We start from the raw sequence: 19,216 nt of genomic DNA, 5'->3' as shown, positions 1-19,216 counted from the left end.
ATTAGAACCATATCCCAGGTGTCCTGGGGAAGGAGGAAGCAGGCCAGCAGTTGATGCTTCTTCCTGGCATATGCACAAAGGCATGGCCCCTCGTTCTGAGCAGATGCTCAGGCTGCCTGCCAGGACCTGGTGTGCACAAGCGTGAGGCCATGTTCAGTGTCCACTAGCTAGCGTGAGCTCCAGCCCCCAATCTGCAGCTGTTTGTCCAGAGCCTGCTTGCTTGGGGTGTATAGCACCTGGAAAAAAAACTGGGAGCTATAAGCAGAGCCCTCCAGGAAAAGATGTGCCTCTCCTAACCCCTCTCACTTGTTCCCCCGCCACCCTCCATGGCTGACAGTTCCTCTGTCCCTCTACCGGGCTGACATGTTTCCATGGCAACTGGAATCCTGGGCTCCAGCAGCCTCTGCTCTTGCCACCTGTTATTACTTCATCTCTCAAGTGTAAAGCATCTTAGCCTGGTACCACTTGGCTGTGCAGGCGCATCTTTAGAAGACAGAGTAAAGGAAAGGGGAGTGGGAAAGAGGCCGTACAGAAAGGCTGCCCCAGGCTGGCCATAGAAGGCACAGTGGACAGGCTAGGCTGGAGGAAGCAGCCTCAGAGACAGGGAGGGCGAGGAGGGAGAGCATCAACCAATGTGCCTTCCCGTCAGAATCAGTGAGCAGGCCTCAGCTGGAGACCACCGCCACATCCACTACCTTCTCCCAGCCTTTAATGAGGGCTTTGGGAGGGGCAGGGAAGCAGGCAGCAAACAGGGAAGGGAAGGCAGCTGAGCAGAGATGGAAGCAGCCAGACGTGGAACAGAGCCAGGAGAGGGTTAAAAGTGGTGTGATCGAGACTGTGGGGAAGGCTGGACCAGAGGGCAAGCAGAGCATCAAAGCCTCGATAAATGGCCTTAATTCTCATGCTCGCGCTCACCCGACTCCTTACGTGTTTACTCATATAAATTATCCTCAAGGCCTGCCACCTTTTTCACTGCTTCCCTAGAATTGATGAAAAAATAAATCCCACAGATCCAAGGAATAAAAAGTGTTGGGATTCCATTCAGGCTGGTGTGTGGCCACCTCCCTCCCAGCAATCAGGCCCTGCTTCCAGGCTACAGGAGAAAGGCAAACAATGTCTTTCACCCTGGATGCATAAAGCCAGAAGATCCAGGGACCCTCCTGGGGAAATGGCCACCGAGGTCTGCTCACCGCATGGCCTTTAAGCCATCAAGAGTCCTCTTCCCTTGCCATCTGGCCACCAAGCACTGAGAACAGCGGTATGAATGGAGGGTGAGGCTGGACAGCAACACAGGACAACCAGAGCCCTGAGATTAGTCTGTCTGGAGAAGGGAAGGCCCAGGACTGATTTAATAAGTCTTCAAGTTCGTGGACGAGCCTGATAAATCGCCACACTCTGTATCGTCAAGGACAACATGAGACAAAGTGAGCTGGAAGGCAGCACATGCCACAGGGAAGCGAGACACAAGGTGGCAAGGAGTTAAAGGCAGGATTGAAGGGCTGGCATCTCTGAGGAGGCCTCAGCACACAGTGGGGTGCGGGGGAGGTGTCCCCTGCATACACCTGTCCCAAGCAGGCAATGTGTTAGAGGACTATTTAATGTCCTTTTGTGTCTATTACTTGAGGATTAGAATCGTGTAGAAGAAAAGACAGGAGGGGGAATTTATCCCAACCCAAAGGGATGCTGGCTTTCATCGTTCCTGTTTGTGTCTCTCCCCCAATTAGCCAGGAGCTCCCCGAGGGCAGGAGCACTGTCTTTCTTCTCTGTGTTCCTAGCACCTGGCACATAAGATTGTCGCCAAGCTGATAATAAACAATGAAAGGATGGACACACAGTCGCAGAGGCCGGCTTTGTGGCGGGACAACGTGCCTGACCAGGGTGACCTCTGCAATAGCACCGCCTATGAACTCCGTCTGCAAGAGAACTCAGTTTCTGTGCCCAATAGACTAAAAATAGAGAATTTAAAGAAAAAGAAAAGGCTGGGGGCCTTGGGCTTCAGACCTAAGGATTAGGAAAAGACCAAGAGATGAGGAGACCAAAAGGCAGCCAAACCCAGGCGTGATGGTCCAAGCAGAAGGACACACCCATCGGGTGGGCAGGAGGTGGGTGATGGGAGCCAGAAGGGTTTGCTGTATTGGCTAGAGAGGGGAACAGTTCAGTCAAGGAGCATGAGGACCTGTCATACAAGCATGAGGACCTGACTTCTGGTTCCCAGAACCCACGTGAAACATTCAGGTGTGGACATTCAGCACTGGAGAGAGAAACACAGGGAGGTCCCTGGGGCTCGCTGGCCAGCTGGCTTAACCTAACCTAAGAATTCCAGGCTAGTGGGAGATCCTGTCTCAAAGCACAAAGTGGAAGACTAGAGAGATGGAGTGGTGGGTGAAGCGGTTGCTGCTGTAGCTTGGGGAACCCGGAACAAGCAGAAAAAGCTGGATGTGTCAACGTGGACCCGTAATCCTGGTGCTGAGAGGCAGAGACACGGGGATCCCAGGTCTCACTGGCCAGTTGTGTTAGGCCTGTAGTAGCACAGTTTGTTACGAGTAGGGCGGATGTGACAGGAAAACTATTCAACCCACGGCGATCAGGAAGCAAAATGAGAAAGACAGGACACAGCAAGGCTCATAATACCCCCTTTAAAGTCACATCCTACACACATAATGACCTATCTATTTCTCACTATGTCCACCCCCATCTAAGATTTGACCATTCCTCAGTAGTCCTGTGGGCTGAGGACGAGGGATTCAACACACAAGACTTGGAGGAACATTTTAGATCGAAACCAGCTCACACAACTCTTGTGGGATGTGTGGCGGCTCTACCACCGGATGCCACACACAGTTTCTGTTGACATTGTGCTCTTTAGTGATTTGACTTCAGTGATTTGCAATCTTCATTGCAGCCATAGATAGCATTATCAATGTTATGCTTTTGCATTGAAGACACTTGAGGCACAAGAAGGCAAAGCAGCTTGTCCAAGGCAAAAGTTAACAATTATCTTGGCAATGAAGCCAGCCAGCGTGTCCTTGACCAGCCCACCAAATATACCTTACCTTACCACACAACGTATAACTATGCCTTCAGGAAACTCAGGTTCAAAAGTCTGGCAGTATACATAGGATGGATAGATAGATAGATAGATAGATAGATAGATAGATAGATAGATAGATAGATAGATATTTCACTTTTATAAGGCAGGGCTTCCCAAACTTTGCTATGAAAATCATTTGGAGAGGCTGGCCAAAGGACTCAGTAGGTAAAGGTATCTGCCACCAAACCTGAAATCTGAATTTGAAACTTAGGACCTACATGGTGGAAAAAGGGAACTCGCTCCCACAAATTATCCTCCATGTGTGTGCTGTGACATGCCACACACCCCCCATGCACAAAAATAAAATAAAATAAAATGAAAACCATGTTGAGAGTCCATTAAAATTCAAATTGGAATTCCTAGATCTAGGGAAGGATCTGAAAACTCATTTCTCACAAGTTCTCTAGTAAGATGGTCAACCTTCAAGGTTTGGCTCTGACCAAGGGTTTCCTGGGGCTCTGGATGACTGGTCACCATGGTCCCAGGTGGTGCTGATTCTACGGACCACACTGTAAGAAGCCAACATGAGGGTCTTGTGTGAGAAGCACAGGTTGTGCACATGTGAGAGAAAAATGTGCTATGCTCTACTCTGTCCCTTTGAAAGACCACTCTGGCTGCTCTGCGGAGAACAGACTATACGAGGCAAGAAGAAGGCAGGGGAACAGAAGAATAAGGCATTGCCGTGATGTGTGCAGAAGCCAGTGGTGGCCAGAATGAGACAGTCATGGATGTATGTTTTAGGAACATTTGATATGGGAGTTGAAAGAAAGTAACAGATGCAAGTCAAAGGAGGCATTCTAAAATTTTCACTAGGGGCATAAATCATTATTTTTAAAAGAAAAGAGTGAGTTTTTTAGCTAAGGAAATGGTGAGATACAAAGTAAAAAGGAAAAGGTACAGGAGAATCACAAAATAGTGTGATGTTTGACCTTTTGTAAAACTATACTAAAACTTGCCTAGAGATTACAGACCCATTGAGACTGTAACGTGATGGTCCATAAAACCATCACAAACATCAAAGTCATCAAAGAGCTTTAAGAAATAAATGTGTCCGATGTGGAATTAAGTGTAACCCCATATTCCCCAGATCTTAGGTTGAAGGCCTGTGCCCTATGTGGCGTCATTTGGAGCTGGGGCCTCTGGAAAGTAAAAAGATTTGGTGAAGTTGTGAGGATGGGGCCATCACAATGGGAGTAGGGAGAAGCAATCAGGGAGTTCTCTTTCTCTGCCTGCACACATTAGAGCAAAGATTGTGTCAGAGCAGAGGACGCGAGTGGCTGGTGTATGCCAAGAATAATGTCCTAACAGGACACCAACTCTACTCTCGTGTTGATCTTAGACCTTTATCTCTAGCATTGTGAGAAGTCCATTTCTGTGGTTCAGGCCAAGAATTCCGTGATGGCTGTCTTTGATGGCTAATCTTGGCTATCAACTTGACATATCTGAAAAGTAGGATCCTTAATTGAGGAATTGCCTCCATGAGACTGACCTGTGGGGCATATCTTTAAGGCATTTTCTCGATTGTTAATTGAGATAGGAGAGCCCAGTCCATTGTGGGCAGTGCTAGCCCAGGCAGGAATGCATGGATTGTCTAAGAAAGGTATCTGACCAAGTCAGAAGGTGCAAGTCAGTCTTTCTCCATAGTCTCCAATTTCTGCTTCAAGAGTTTCTGTGAGTTCCTGTCTTGGCATCATTCTCAGTGATGGTCTCTCACCTGCAAGCTAAACTAAACCCTTTGTGCTCCAAGTTGGTTTCAGTCAGTGTTTCATCACAGCAACAGAAAGCAAACTGTGCTGCTGGCTGACTTTTATGTCATCTTGACACAAGCTGGAGTCATTTTGGAAGAAGAAGTCATTTTTGGAAGAAGTCAATTGAGAAAATGCCTTCACCGGATTGGCCTGTGCGCAAGGCTTTGGAGCACTTTCTTAGTTGATGATTGATGTGGGAGGGCCTAGATCACTGTGGGCAGTGCTACACCTGGGCTGGTAGTCCTGGGCATCATAAAAAGAGAAGACTGAGCAAGTCATGAGGACCAAGCCACCCCTCCATGACCTCTGTTTCAGTTCCTGCCTCCAAGGTCCTGCCCTGCCTGAATTCCTGCCCTGATTTTCCTCAGCAATAGAATGTTAACTAAAAATCTAAGACGAAATAAACCATCTCCTCCCCCAAGTTCTTTCTGGAATGGTGTTTTATCACAGCAATAGAAACCTAACGAAGACACAAGCTATTAGGCAGCATAAGCTAACAAAGACATGGCCTGTTAATGCATTCATCTCTTCTGAAATCCCACTGTGTAATAAGATGCATCTGACATCTGGCTAACAGGTGAAAAAGGACATCATGAGTAGGTCCATGAGAAAGTTCCAGGAGGCTGGGCCTGGAACCCATCACTTGGTATTCCAGTGTCCTGACACAGCTGAATGGTGTCCAAGCCATCCACACCTCAACTTTCCAACTCGCTGTCTGCATTGAAACGAGTTACTCCAACCTCTCTGTGACCCTCCATTTTCTCCTCTGTAAAATGAGAATTCTAGCACATGCCACCCGGACTTGTGAGCATTACTGGAGATGATGTGTGAGAACTGCCAGGTACCTAATAGATTATCCATCATTTCTTTCCCCTCTTCCTCTCCTACATGCAAGATCATTTCATTTCTGATTAAACAGGAAGAGAATCAAAGGCCTAAATAAGTAAGCTTTCTCAAGACACAGAGATAAGTCGGGAATCTACATTCATGCCTCATCCACGGGAGTGTCACTTGGCCTTCATGTGCTTCTGAAGCAAGATAGCACCTATCTATAGGGCCATTGTAACGAGTGAATGAGCCAAGAATGTCTGAGACACTCAAGATATGCTAGCAAGTGTTATTGTTGTCATGGAGGCTGCTCAGTCTGTAGAATTCCTCAATCCTGAACATTCTGTATAATTATGACAGAGAGCAAGTGAAACCACAGAGACTCAGACACAGTCTGCATGTGGAGAGTCAGCTCCAGAAAATGGCCTGGTGAATACAGGAGCGCACCCTTCACTGGATTCCACGCCAGTTCCTTCTCTGGCCAGGTTTCATGCATCTATCTTATTTCTCTATGACCCTAGAAGTTCTCCAAGGACGATGACTGTGGTGGTTTAAATAGATATGGCCCCAGAGACTCACGTCTTTGAATGCTTTCCCATGGGGAGTATCACTATTAGGAAGCATTGGAGTAGGCGTGGCCTTGTTGGAGGAAGTGTGGGGGCAGGTTCTGAGGTCTCATGTGCTCAAGCTGTCTAGTACGAGACACGGTGTCTGCAGATCAGGATGTGGAACTCTCTGCTCCTTCTGCAGCACCGTGACTGTCTGCTAGGGTCAGGTCAGGCTCTGATAATTTCCATGGATGCCAACGAGTCCTCAGGGGCAGTTAGCATCAGAATGTCAGAAAAGTCCCCTCATGTTGCCTCAGATAGAGCTTCTGACTCAGATTAGCCATCTGTGGTCACAGACATGCTCTGCCGATCCAAACAGGGATGGGATATGGCTGCTCACAATGAACAGATTTAGTGCCAATCCCATACCCCTTCATCTCATTGAAGATGCACAGCAAGCCTGTGAGGCGAGGGTGGGCTATAGATAAGGCAGCTAAGGGGAGGGAGATGTCAGTAGCTGACCCACATTCCCAGAGCAGTGGGTAGCAGATTGACAAGGTCATGGATCACACTCTGGACCATCTGATTCCAACACCACCACCATCCTCTCAGACACAGGACTGGGAAATTACCTCCAGGTACTTACACCTCCAAGGACCCAAGCAACCCCTCAGGCTTGCTTTGTAGCCTGAAAACCATGTAAATCATCGCTCAGCAAAAACTATCTATTGCTACTTCCAAGATTTGTTCTTTGGGAAAATAAAAGGGGAGAAGAGGTTGGCTTCCTCAGAAACAGTCGCGTGTCTGGTTTTGCCTCACCTCTATAACCAGGGCTGACGTACCAATACCAAGCTCACTAAGGAGTAGGCTAAATGGGTTTTATAGCTTTTCAGATACCATTCAGAGATGCCCAAGATTTCCAAGCACATCTCCAAGGCGTTCTTCGTCCTCTGAAGCCGGTGCTAGCTGCCCCTAGGCCTATGGCAGAGGACAGCATGTCAGAAGACAAACATCTGCTAGACTTTCCCAGCAGTGTGGCAATGACATCATGCACTGCTCTTAGATAATTTGCACATTATCAGACTAATTTCCAGATTATCTAATCAGCCGACATTACCCTTAATCAATTTGGCTCTCCCTTTACAGTTCCACAAAGCACACCCTGCCCTCAGCAACAGACTAGCTCTGGGCATTTTCCTCTCAAGAGTGACAGAAAGGGGAAGCTTAATTCTGACCCAACGCGTAACTCCCACACAGGAGTCTGACCTCCAGGGACCTAGGACATCCTGACTTCAATTACATGGACCTGAAAACTTGAGATCAATTTTATAGAACAGTATTTTAAAATACTTCCCTCCTAAGAACTCCAAGTTTGGTTTGAACGCGTATATTTAGTTATGCTTTTAAATAAAAGTTATTAAATAAAATGGGCTTCTTTTTAAATCCTCTCTTTCCTTCTAAGGATGGTTCTGATGGTCCCCATAGAATAAAGTCTCTGCCACATAATACAGAAGATGCCTCCAATTGTGGACTCTTGTCTCATTCAGTCCTGACTTCAACACTACCATGGGATCAATCCTGCTGCTATCAACTATATGCATGTGGCCATTCTGTCTTATACCTCGCAGCCTGTATCCATTCTGAAACCTGGTATCTTCTCCATCCTGAATATTGTTCCTTGCTTTTCAAGGGTCAACCTGATCATCCCCTCATTAGTGAACTCTTTCAAAGCCTTACAGTGCAGTGGTCCGTAAGCTTTCACACAGACCAGAATACCCTTCACATGGGTTCCTACCCTGGGACTCTCTGCTGGGGAAGTCTGAGACTCTCCATGTCCAATGAGTCAGCAAATATAAGGCTAGTGCCCCACCAAGAGCACCCCTGCCTCATGACACATAACACATAGGACTATGAACCTTAGACACACTCATCCTTTGCACATTACGCACTCCCACTGAAGACTGTGAGCTTCTCAAAGATGAGAACAAATCTTATTCACACCTCTGCTTCTCAGCCTCAGTGTTTAGTCAGCATTCGGTGTATAGGCACCAAACTTGCAGATAGATAGATGAGTGAATGGATGGATGCATGCATGGATATATGGATAGATGGATGCATGCATGCATGGATGTATGGGTGGACGGATGGATGCATGCAATGCATGGATGTATGGATAGATGGATGAATACAGGCATGGATATATGGGTGGACAGATGGGTGGATGGGTGAGTGGGTTGGGAGTAGATTGGTAGGTGTATGGGTGGATGCATGGATGGATGGATGCGTGGATGGCTGGATGCGTGGATGGCTGGATGCTCGGTGGATAGGTAGATAGGTAGATGAATGGGTGGATGGATGAGTAGGTGGGTAGGGAGATGGATGATGTGTGGGTGGGCAGATAGATGCATGGATGGATGGTTGGTTGAATGGCTAGATGCACTGATGGATGGATTCAATAAATGAATGAATGAACAACACATATTTATTTATATCATTTTTATGATTAAATCCAAAACTTTGATCTCATCACTACCCCCAAAAGGGTCCTGAAAACATCTTCAGTAGATTCCAGTTGCACAAAGAAAGTAAACAAAATTTTAAAGATTTTTGAAATTGTGGGCCTGGGTCATTGAGATTTTGAATGTTAATCTTGATTACTCTAAAAGAATCACAGCAGAGAGTGATTGAATATCACTGACACTCAGAGTCCTGATCAAACCACCCCTCCTTTTATTCATGTACACCCACGGCTATATGTAGGCATAACTATATATAGATGAATGTGGTAAGAGAAACTAATGGGAAAAAAGACCCTAGCCTCATCCCGGGGCAGGGGGAGGGAAGCAACCCTATAGAGAAAGATCCCATCAGAAAGGTCATTTCTCCCAGAGGGAGGTCTAAGCTCCAAGCCTCCGTAGCCACTCATCTGTCATTGAGGTAGAGAGAGCCTCAAACACAAAGCAAAGGAGGGAAACCTATAGGGAAGAAACCCAGAAATGAACACTCAGGAGAAAATGAGAGAGAGTAGAAAAGGAACAATGGTGGGGATGCGTCCTCTGTGAGGAGCAGGAGAACAGCAGGGGATGAGTCCTCTGTGAGGAGCAGGAGGACAGCAGGGGATGAGTCCTCTGGAGGAGCGGGAGGACAGCAAGGGATGCATCCTCTGGGAGGAGCAGGAGGACAGCAGGGGATGCATCCTCTGGGAGGAGCAGGAGAACAGCAGGGGATGAGTCCTCTGGAGGAGCAGGAGGACAGCAGGGGATGCGTCCTCTGGGAGGAGCAGGAGAACAGCAGGGGATGAGTCCTCTGTGAGGAGCAGGAGGACAGCAGGGGATGAGTCCTCTGGAGGAGCGGGAGGACAGCAAGGGATGCATCCTCTGGGAGGAGCAGGAGGAGAGCAGGGGATGAGTCCTCTGGGAGGAGCAGGAGGATAGCAGGGGTGCCAGGTGACTGCTGAGTTGGCAGCTCAGGGCAGCAAGGGCTGGGGGGAGGGAAGGTCACTGCTGACTCCAGCTGGCCACTTTATCCTTTCAATTAAAAAGTTGCAGATATGGGGATGAGCCCTGGGCTCTGTTGAGGACACAGCTGAAGGGGATGGAGCAAAGGACAGTAGGAGTACCAAAGTCAAAAGGCCCCAATGGCTGCAGGTGGTGTGAGCTACTTGCCTGTGGCCCTGCATATCTCTGTATTTGTGGGGCTCTTTTACTGTGACAGCAGCCTGGGTATCATCCCACAGCACTACTAAAAGGAATGTCAGCATTTCCACTTGTCAGCATCCAGACTTTCTCCTGGGGGAGCCACAGATTAGCCTCCCTGGATTAAGCTCTTCTGCCCTCCTGGAGACCTGGCTGGGAGAGGACCAGGGAGCTGAGCTCTCAGGATGCTGCTGAGCTGTCACATTCAGTTCACCACACAGCCCTGGTGGCATTTAGGGGAAGTGTGGATGGGAGCCCACTCCAAGCCCCAAACAGTGAGAGCAGCTAATGACTGGGTATTAATGATGCCAGCAATTAGTGCTCACAGGAAAATGGCGGGGGCCTGCTCACCAGGGGCATGTGGGAGGAAATAGAGCGCACATTCAGAGCAGCAAGCGAATCGATACAGTAGTGTGTGTGGCCCACAGAAGCCAGGGCGAGCAGCTACCGCTGGGTTTGTCCAGAGAGACTAAGGCTAGGGGCTTGTCTGCTGTGCCCACTTCCCTTCAGGTGAAATTAGGGCTGGGCACAGAGTTTGCGGAGACAAAGTTGTGAGAAGACACCTCAAAGAGAAAATTAATTAAAACAAGGGGCGTTTCTGGAGTTTCTGGAACTGTCTTTGTCTAAAGAGGGCCTAGATCACCCACATATGGCTGATCCTCTCTGGGAGGTCAAATGATGCTTTGTGAAGAAGTCCATGTCTCATCGGCAGGGTGAGAAAGGAAAAAGGATGGAGGGGGAACTGGAGCATGTTGCTCACCCACAGACAATGAAGACAAGCATGAGGCATGTCCCTGTGTAGAGAAAGGAAAGGCACAGTTTCTTTACTAGGCAAGTCCATGTGCTCTCCCTCGGACAATACCTAAGGAGGACGCAGATGCTACTGATAATTTCACATTTGAAATCTTGCAGAAAGAGCAAAGAATGTCAGTGCTGATCACAGAAATCTACTTGGAGGGGACCTCAGGAATGGCTGGGAAGGAGCGTCTCCTTCCACTTACTGTTGTTGCCAAAACTTTGCACATGTACACATATATATATACACGAGTGTGCGAAACCATCACTCACTGTGGACACTAAAGAAGTGAGGGAAAACACAACACAAAGGAAGCCATCAAAACACTATAAAGTAGGGTGCCTGTACGCAGAAGCAAATGGCCAGACATTGAGGAAGTGCAAGAGCTAGGCTAGCACTGGAGGGGTGAGAAAGAAAGCTAACAGACATGCTGGAGAGAGAACAAATCACTAATCTGTGCTTTCCAGATAGCACCAAAAGCCGAAGATCATTTCCAGCCTCTTCTTGGTAGGATGTGACAGTTCCCTGTGACTTCCTGGACACTTAGACCAGAGAAGGTAAAGAGGCAAGAAGGGGGAATGGCGCTGTCAGCTGCCTCAACAGATAGGTCTTCCCTGACAGAAAAGGAGAGCTCTCCCAAAGGGCAGGCAGAGAGCCGGCTGTCACAGAGACTCGGAATCTGGTGCGGAAAGAAAGAAGTCACCCTCCTCCTCCAGCCCTGCTTCCCAGAGTCTGCCCAGATGGCAACAGGAGGTGAGAAAGCAAGGGTCTGTCACATTAAAAGATTGAACCCTCAAAGTTGAAAACAAATTCATGTCACAGGATACATTTTCCCCAATTCCAAGTTCCTATATTGAAGCTTAACCTCTACTTTGGCATTTGGTTCTACTAAAGCTAGAGATAGATAAAGAAGGAATCAAAGTGCTGGAGAGAGGGCTCAGTGGTTAAGGGAGTGCACTGTTCTTGCTCTGTTTCCAGAGCTTACATAGGGTGGCTCGCAACTACCTGTAACTCCAGCTTAAGGGACCTGATGCCCTCTTCTGGCCTCCACAGGCACTGCACTCACATGCACATACCCACATACAGACACACATATACATGTGATTTAAAGTGAAAATAAATCTTTTGAAGAAGGAGGAGGAGGAGGAGACGTAGTAAATGAAGAGGTGAAGTTTGTTAAATGAGACTACTGGAGAAGCTGGGGAGACAGCTCAACTGGTAAGTGGTTGTCATGAAGACACAGGGACCTGAGTTTAGACTGTGCCTCCAGCACCCATACAAAAAGATGGAAATAGCTGCATGCACCTATAATCCCAGAGCTGGGGACACAAAGATGGGCGACCCTGGAGGTCTCCACAGCCAGTCTTGCCAAATCAGTGAATTTCATGTTCAGTGAGAGACTTGGTCTCAAAAAGCAAAGTGAAAGCCAACTGAGATTACATGTAAGTGTGAAAGACAGACAGACACACAGATGCACAGATAGACAGATATATATGTGCATGCATGCACACAGGCACACACACACACACACACACACAATGCAGCTATTAGGGCGGGCAGGTCCTGATTCAGTCTGCCTGATGACCTTATAAGAATGACCTGTGTGCATGGAGAGACAAGGGCAGAGCTGCCAGAGGACAGCCATTTGCAAACCATGGAGAGGGATATCTAGAATCCAACATTGACAGTGCCTTGACCTTGGCTTCTCAAGTTCCCAGAACCGTGAGAAACTAATTGCTATAGTTTAAGACTTCTGGTCTGAGGTATTTTGTTGTGCCAGCCATAGCACACTGATAGAGAAGGCAGCATGACCAGTGAACATGGGACACTGGCCTGGAAGAACCACACACAAACCTAAACAAAGGTCTTAGCCAGGGAATGCCCATGGTTTCAGACACGTGGAGAAAGTGTCCATCTGGAATTTGTCCCACAAGCTGAGATACTCAACTACACAGGAATCATCTTTAAATTTAGAATCTGGCTGCTTTTAAAAGGCAGAGTCTTTGTTCACTTTAAGAATGTATACCAGGGCTGGAGCATTAGCTCAGAGCCTAACAGCACTCACTGCCCCTCCAGAGCATCCAGAGTCAATACCTCATGCTCACATGGAGGCTCACAACCCCTGCCACTTCAGTCGCGGGGGACCTGACACAGTCTTCTGACCTCAACAGGCACTGCATATATGTGCATGTGCTACACATGCACATACATGCAGGCAAAAATGCTCATATGCATGAAATAATAAACCAAATCTAAATGAAAAAAAGGTTTTAAACTATCTACCAACAAATTGTATAAACGAAGCAAAAGCCCACATCAAATGTCCACAAATACCTCTCCCTCCAGTGATCTCAGTATGACCCAGATCTTGAAGCAAGCTCAACAGATTCCATGACCACATCCTGTTTGGGGGCTTTTGTCATCCCAGAAACCATAGAGGATGGGAGAGAGTCCGTCTAACCGTGAATGCCCAGCCCCCTTTTCATTTCTAATTCATAACTGCAAGTTGAGGAAGGAGAGAAAGACCAGAAACAAATCTGCAGGATGGCTTTGAGTCTTCAGAGCCAACTGTCATCCCAAGTGACATATTCATCCAGATGGCAGGAGAGCTCCACAGTCGTGACCCACACAGGAAAACCAGAGCGATCAACCAGCAACCATTAGTCACTCCCAACAGCTGTGGGCGGCCCTTCTGAAGCTGAGAGAAATGACGGACAGGTCTGGCCTGTGACAGTGGCCAGGTGAGGTCACTCCCCTTCTGCTGGACACTTGTATCCCGCCTCTGTCTGGAGACAAGGCTGATCACATGCATTCAAACCTGCTCACTCTTTCCTGGGCGCCCAGCTCAGCCACAGGAGTGGTGACTGGCTGAGCTGAGAGGTTCATTGACGTCAGAACACCGAGACCCATCAGCTGTTGCTGCCGGGAGATACCAGAGTGGAAAGAAAAGAACTGCTCCCCACAATACCTGTCCCAGCCCCCACTCCCCAACCTTACAAGCGGGGACTCACGTCTGTGGTTCTCGTTTCTGTGGTTGGGTGGGGACCGCGTGTCCTGGTCTTGGGCTTCATCACCCTCCTCGCTGGCCAGGTGAGTGTGAGCATAGTGGTAGCTGAGTCCCGGCCGGTTCTTGTAGCGCTTGCCACAGACTAGAGAAGAAGAGAGAAGAATTGATGGATAATGTCAGCAACTCCTGCGATCACTCTCTCACACTTCGGGCAACAGTCCCTAGCTGTCCACACCGGAGCCAGGTTTCCCCTTAAAAGTACCTCCCACCCTCAGACCCACACACTGTAACCACGGGGCTCATGGATGCAAAAGAGGTATAAGAACACAGAGACTGTGTACTCTACCATTTTGCCTGTGAGACCCTGGGTAGGTGAATGAACTACTCTGTGTCTCCGTTGCTTTGGAGACAAAATGGGAATGATAGCCCTATGAGCTCATTAACCACACACAGCATAGAGTCCTTAGGGTAGGACTGTTTGACTGTGCGTTTGTTACGACATTAGGTATGCTAGACAAGTGGTCCAGCCCTGAGCCCTACTCCCGGCCTTAACAAGGCACTTCAAATGGTACTGAGCACACGGAAAGGAAGATTATCATCAGAACTTTGCAACTTCACCGGAAGCCTATGCAGTCCAGTGTCTTAGGTCACCAAGGAGGTCAGTGAGGCCCAGCAGCACGAAGTGACGTACGTGGAACACATCGGTGGAAGAGCCACCAGAACCGGGTCTGCTGGATTCCTCTGCTGAGCCTCATCCGCTGCTCTGCGGTTAATTCTGCACAAAGTAGCAAACTTTCCATGTATCACCCGCTGATTTATGCCGGGAGAATGTGCTCTACTCTCACCGCAAACACTATGGGACTAAGGCATCCTAGTGGCTGTAGGAGCCAAGAGCTTGTGACCTCAATGCTCTAATTAGCCTCTGGCACCCCAGACCTGTCTCGAATGAGACAGCTTAAGACAAAAGGCAACTAGTAACATTAACATGGCATCTTAGAGGCAAGAATAAAGGGGGTGACTCAGTAACCTGGATGCTCGGGATTTAGACAGCAAAAGACAGGCAAAATGACCATGGGCCAGACCACCAGCCATGCCTCCCCACACTCAGCCCAGATCTCAGCCTTAAAGGGATGGGATTGCCAAGAACAGAGGCTTCGGGCTCTTCACAGTGAAACTGTGGCCCCAAATGCCCATCTTCCTCTTCCTCCCAAATGTCCATCTTCCTCTCCCCACAAATGCCCATCCTTCTCCCCCTCCCCAAATACTCATCTTCCTCTTCCCTCAAATGACCATTTCCCTCTTCCTCCCAAATGCCCATCTTCCTCTCCCCCAAGTTGCTCATCCTCCTCTGCCCCCAAATACCCATCCTTTTCCCCCAAAATACTCATTTCCTCTCCCCCCAAATGCCCATCCTTTTCCCCCCAAATACTCATCTTCCTCTCCCTCCAAATGCCCATCTTCCTCTCCCCTACAAATGCCCATTCTTTTCCCCCTCCCAAGGCCAAGCCTGGAGGACTCTCCTGGAGCAATGGGGGATAGGTTGGTTCTGAGGGACTCTCCCTTCTCCCAGACCACTGGCACCAGAGAGCATAAATTCTTTATAGAGAGGAAGAGCAGGACTTCAGCATCGACCCTAAGTTCCAATCCCAGTTTCAGGTGTCCCAATTCAATGGCTATGACCTTCTCTCTAAGGAGAAGATACCGCCATAAGGACTTCGCACAACTTATCTTTTCTATCAGATTCTCCCAGACTTGGCAAAAATAAAAAGCACCATCTATTCTCTCTCTTAAGTAAACTACTTCTAAGGAGAGTAATTCATTTTGAGGAATAGCCAGGACAATAGCTTTAATTGGCAGAATTGGGCATCTCTTATTTTTATGAAGTTGGATCTAGGGTTTCACCGTTTTGAATGACGTTATAGCTAATTTTTAGCCTTTATTAAATTAAAGCCATTCCTATTATTCCTGTCTTAGAGTCTTATTATAGGAGCATTTTATCGACTGCCCTTTAAGTATCTCTAATACATGGCTTTTCTTTGGTTTGTGGATATGGTGAATTAGGTTGGTTTCCTAGTATTTCCTATTATTGAACCATTCTTGCATTCCTAGAACATGCTCCATTGGTCAGAGTATATTATTCATTTGATATAGTTCTGGATAATATTGCATCTGAACTTTTTAACTCTCTTTATCAGGGTTCAATTTTACAGTTATGTCAGCTTCCAAAAATGAATGGACAGGTTTTGCTCTGTGAAACTGGACAAAGACTCGTAATCTCTCTGTGCCTGTTCTCTGGAAAGGAAGACAGTAATACTTTGGAGATTAATTGAAAGATTATAAATCGTATTTGCAAAGAATCTCACCCAGCTAACATAATAGGCATTCAGGAAATGGTAGCTATCGGACAAAAGACACCAGTCTTGTTTATCACATCTTAAGGGTTAGACCTCCCCAAGAGAAACTTTGATCTCTCCTACCACACTGTGGAGTCTGGCAATTGGGTGGACTTCCTTGAGTGTTTGAAGTTCAAGCTGGTGACCTAATCACTATAAATTCAAGGTCTCTGTGTGTGTGTGTGTGTGTGTGTGTTCTCTCTGTCTCTCTCTCGCGTGCACACACAAAACAAACTAAAATGGCGCCTTGCATCTCAATTCCATGTGACTTAGGAAGCAGGACGTAAAGAGGCCCCTGAGGTACACTCTCTGGCTGCTTGTGGCTTTTCCATTTAACCTTTTAAATGATCCGAGGTCAATAAGCAACACATTACAGGGTCATTGACTATGAATCCACTTAGACACCAAACACACTGCCGCTGAGGGATGCACGTCTATTCAAGGAAGAGCGAGCTGCTTTCAGTATTCGCACAGGCAGCCTCCTACCTCTGCAGATCCAGTCACGATCCCAAGCGAGCCGTTTATGCAATGCAGGGTCAGCCATTGCTTTTCTTCTTAATCATAAAATTCCAAGATCTTAACAGTTACTTACACTAACTGCCCACTAATATCATTCCCACTAAAGCTCTAGAGGCCTGTTCAGGCTCCAGGGATGAGAACTCACCGCACTTCAAAGCAGTTACCCCTCCCTGGACTTCTTGAATTACAATCCTGTCTACACCTGCCACCTTCCCTTCAGGGTGGCTTCCAATCCACCTGTCTGATATCCCCCCCCCCCCCCGCTCCACCTCATCGGCTGCCATGCACTTTCTACGAAACATATTTGTTGAGTCACTGGTGTGGACATAGGAGCGCTTGTGGGAGAGACAAGAGCCAGGAGCGGAGGCAAGCCTGCATCTATCCACACTAATCTCATACTAATGACTCTTAAAACCTACAAAGCTAAACCCAAGCGAGACCATCCATTTCCTTCCCTAGCACGGTAGAGAGTGATACTTTGAAGAACAAATTCTTTTGCTAGAACACAGATTCTCAGCATGTGGTTCCCAGATCAGCAGCGCCGCCAGTATCACCTAGGAACATATTACAGAAGTAAATTCTCTGGTAGCATCCCCCCGCCTGAATCAGGCAATCAGGGGGCACCCAGCCAGGGAATCCAGATTATCCTGGAACTCACGAAAGCTTGAGAAGACCTAGGTCTGACTCTAACCAACTTGGTCTACCTACCCGCCCAGTGTGTGGGTGTGGGGTGGAGGCCACCTTGAAATGTGGTTTGGCTGCTGGAAGTTCCAGATTCAGGGAGTCCAAGAAGGTGTCCTGGAAATCACACTCCTTCCTAAAGTGCCTCAGGATGGAGTCTCATCCCATATGGCTCATTTGAACAGTGTGCTTCCTTCATCACTAGACCCTCAAAATCAATAACGCATTTATTAAATGTTAATATACGTTAGATGGTGGCACCAAAGAGGATGAAGACAAAGGGTCCCTCATCCTTCTCCAAATAGTTCTCAGTCTAGCAGAAGGTCTGTGCTTATAGCGGAGAGACTGAGTGTGCTGGTTGCATGAACAGGTAGAGAAGATGGCTTGAGTTGGGGGAGGTGGCTTCCTGGCGTGAGAATCCCTTGATAGGAGAGTATGAGATGAGCAAGACCTCCCCTGGGGCTTCCCAGCACATCCACCCAGCACCTCGGGGTGAGAAAGCTGCAGCAAAGAATGGGGGTGGGGTTGAGGGAGCTAAAACGAAAGACCTCTGGGCTTGACTCCATCCTGACAATGAGGAACCAGGGGGGACTTTGCCCAGAAGGTCATCTTAATTGGGCTCACAGTTTAGCACACTGCTTACAAGATGAATTTGAAGAGGGCAGGACACTATTTGCCTGGGTGATGGGTGGTGAAAAAGATATAGCTTTCTAGGTAGAAATGAGTTATGGGGAGAGGGGTCTGAGATAGAATCTTGTAGAAGGGGGCATAAGAATGCAACAAAGTGCCAGCTAACACGGCTGTCTCTGATGTGCAGTGCCCAGCCTGGCCTTATCTGGCACCCGGTCCTGCCTCCTTCTCAGCCTCCCTGCCTATTTCTTAAGCAGTTTTCTCCTTGCCACAGAGCCTTCAAGCATGTTTGTCCCTCTGCCTAGCCTGCCCCCACCCCCGGTTTGTCTGATGAGCATCTAATCATCCTTCAGCTCCTGGTTCTAATGCCCTTCCCCAGGGAGGTCCTGCCAATCATCAGAACCCCAGGGTTCACCTTCCTGGGACTAATCCCCGTCAATCCTACAGGCAGTCAGTGAGACAGACCCTGTCCATTCACACAGGTTACATCTGCAGTGGCCAGCATGGGGTCTGCCTGGGACAGGCACTGGGATGTCAGCTTAGAGAGGTAATGAAGACTCCCAGGTTCCTGGCATGGATGAGTTGTTAGAAGGATATAGGAGAAAAACCAAATTAAAGAAAGAAAGAAAGGAAGGAAGGAAGGGAGGGAGGGACGGAGGGAGGGAGGGAGGGAGGAAGAGAGGGAGGGAGGGAGGGAGGGAGGGAAGGAAGGAAGGAAGGAAGGAAGGAAGGAAGGAAGGAAGGAAGGAAGGAAATGAGCCTGTGGTACTTTAATTCTCACAGAAAGAGACGTGACTATAGGCACAGTGGCACTGGAGGTTTTGGTGTTATGGCACACCAAGGGAAACTGTGGAGAGGAAGATTCCTCTTTAAAATTGTTAAGAAAGACTCACATGAGAGCCACAAGAATATCAAACAGGAGGGGGTACAGGACAGAAGCAACAACATCAAGGCCCCCAGCCTCAGCTCCCACCTTCAGTCTCCCAGTGCCCCTCCTAAGCTGGGACACTGAGTATAACAAGCAAACATGTTCGTGGCAGCGCACATCCCCATTGTGGTGACTTGAACAAGCAATGTCCCCATCATAGCATTTGAGCACTTGGTCCCCAGTGGTGGCACTATCTGGGAGGCTTAGGAGGTGTGGTCTTTCCTGGAGGAAGTACATCAATGCGGGGTGGGCTTCCAAGTTTAAGAACTTCAAGCCATTTCAAGTTCACTCTCTCTGCTTCCTACTTGTGGCTCGAGATATGAGTTCTCATCTGCTGCTACTGCCCCGCCTG

General features: G+C 48.1%; 1 protein-coding gene across 8 annotated transcripts in view; it reads right to left on the bottom strand.

The window, feature by feature from the left end:
• Positions 1-19,216, bottom strand: part of Dpf3 (double PHD fingers 3) — a 265,496-nt gene that overhangs the window by 62,044 nt on the left and 184,236 nt on the right. For all 8 annotated transcript variants that reach the window (XM_048449097.3, XM_087911681.1, XM_087911685.1 and 5 more), the window contains exon 7: positions 13,718-13,855. In XM_048449097.3, the coding sequence (XP_048305054.3) occupies positions 13,718-13,855 (138 nt within the window). The remainder of the gene's footprint in view (positions 1-13,717; positions 13,856-19,216) is intronic.

This window comes from Myodes glareolus, chromosome 11 (genome assembly GCF_982192425.1).
Source record: "Myodes glareolus chromosome 11, mMyoGla1.1, whole genome shotgun sequence".
Taxonomy (NCBI): domain Eukaryota; kingdom Metazoa; phylum Chordata; class Mammalia; order Rodentia; family Cricetidae; genus Myodes; species Myodes glareolus.
Note: the sequence above shows the minus strand (reverse complement) of the source record. Positions and strands in the feature narration are given on the sequence as shown.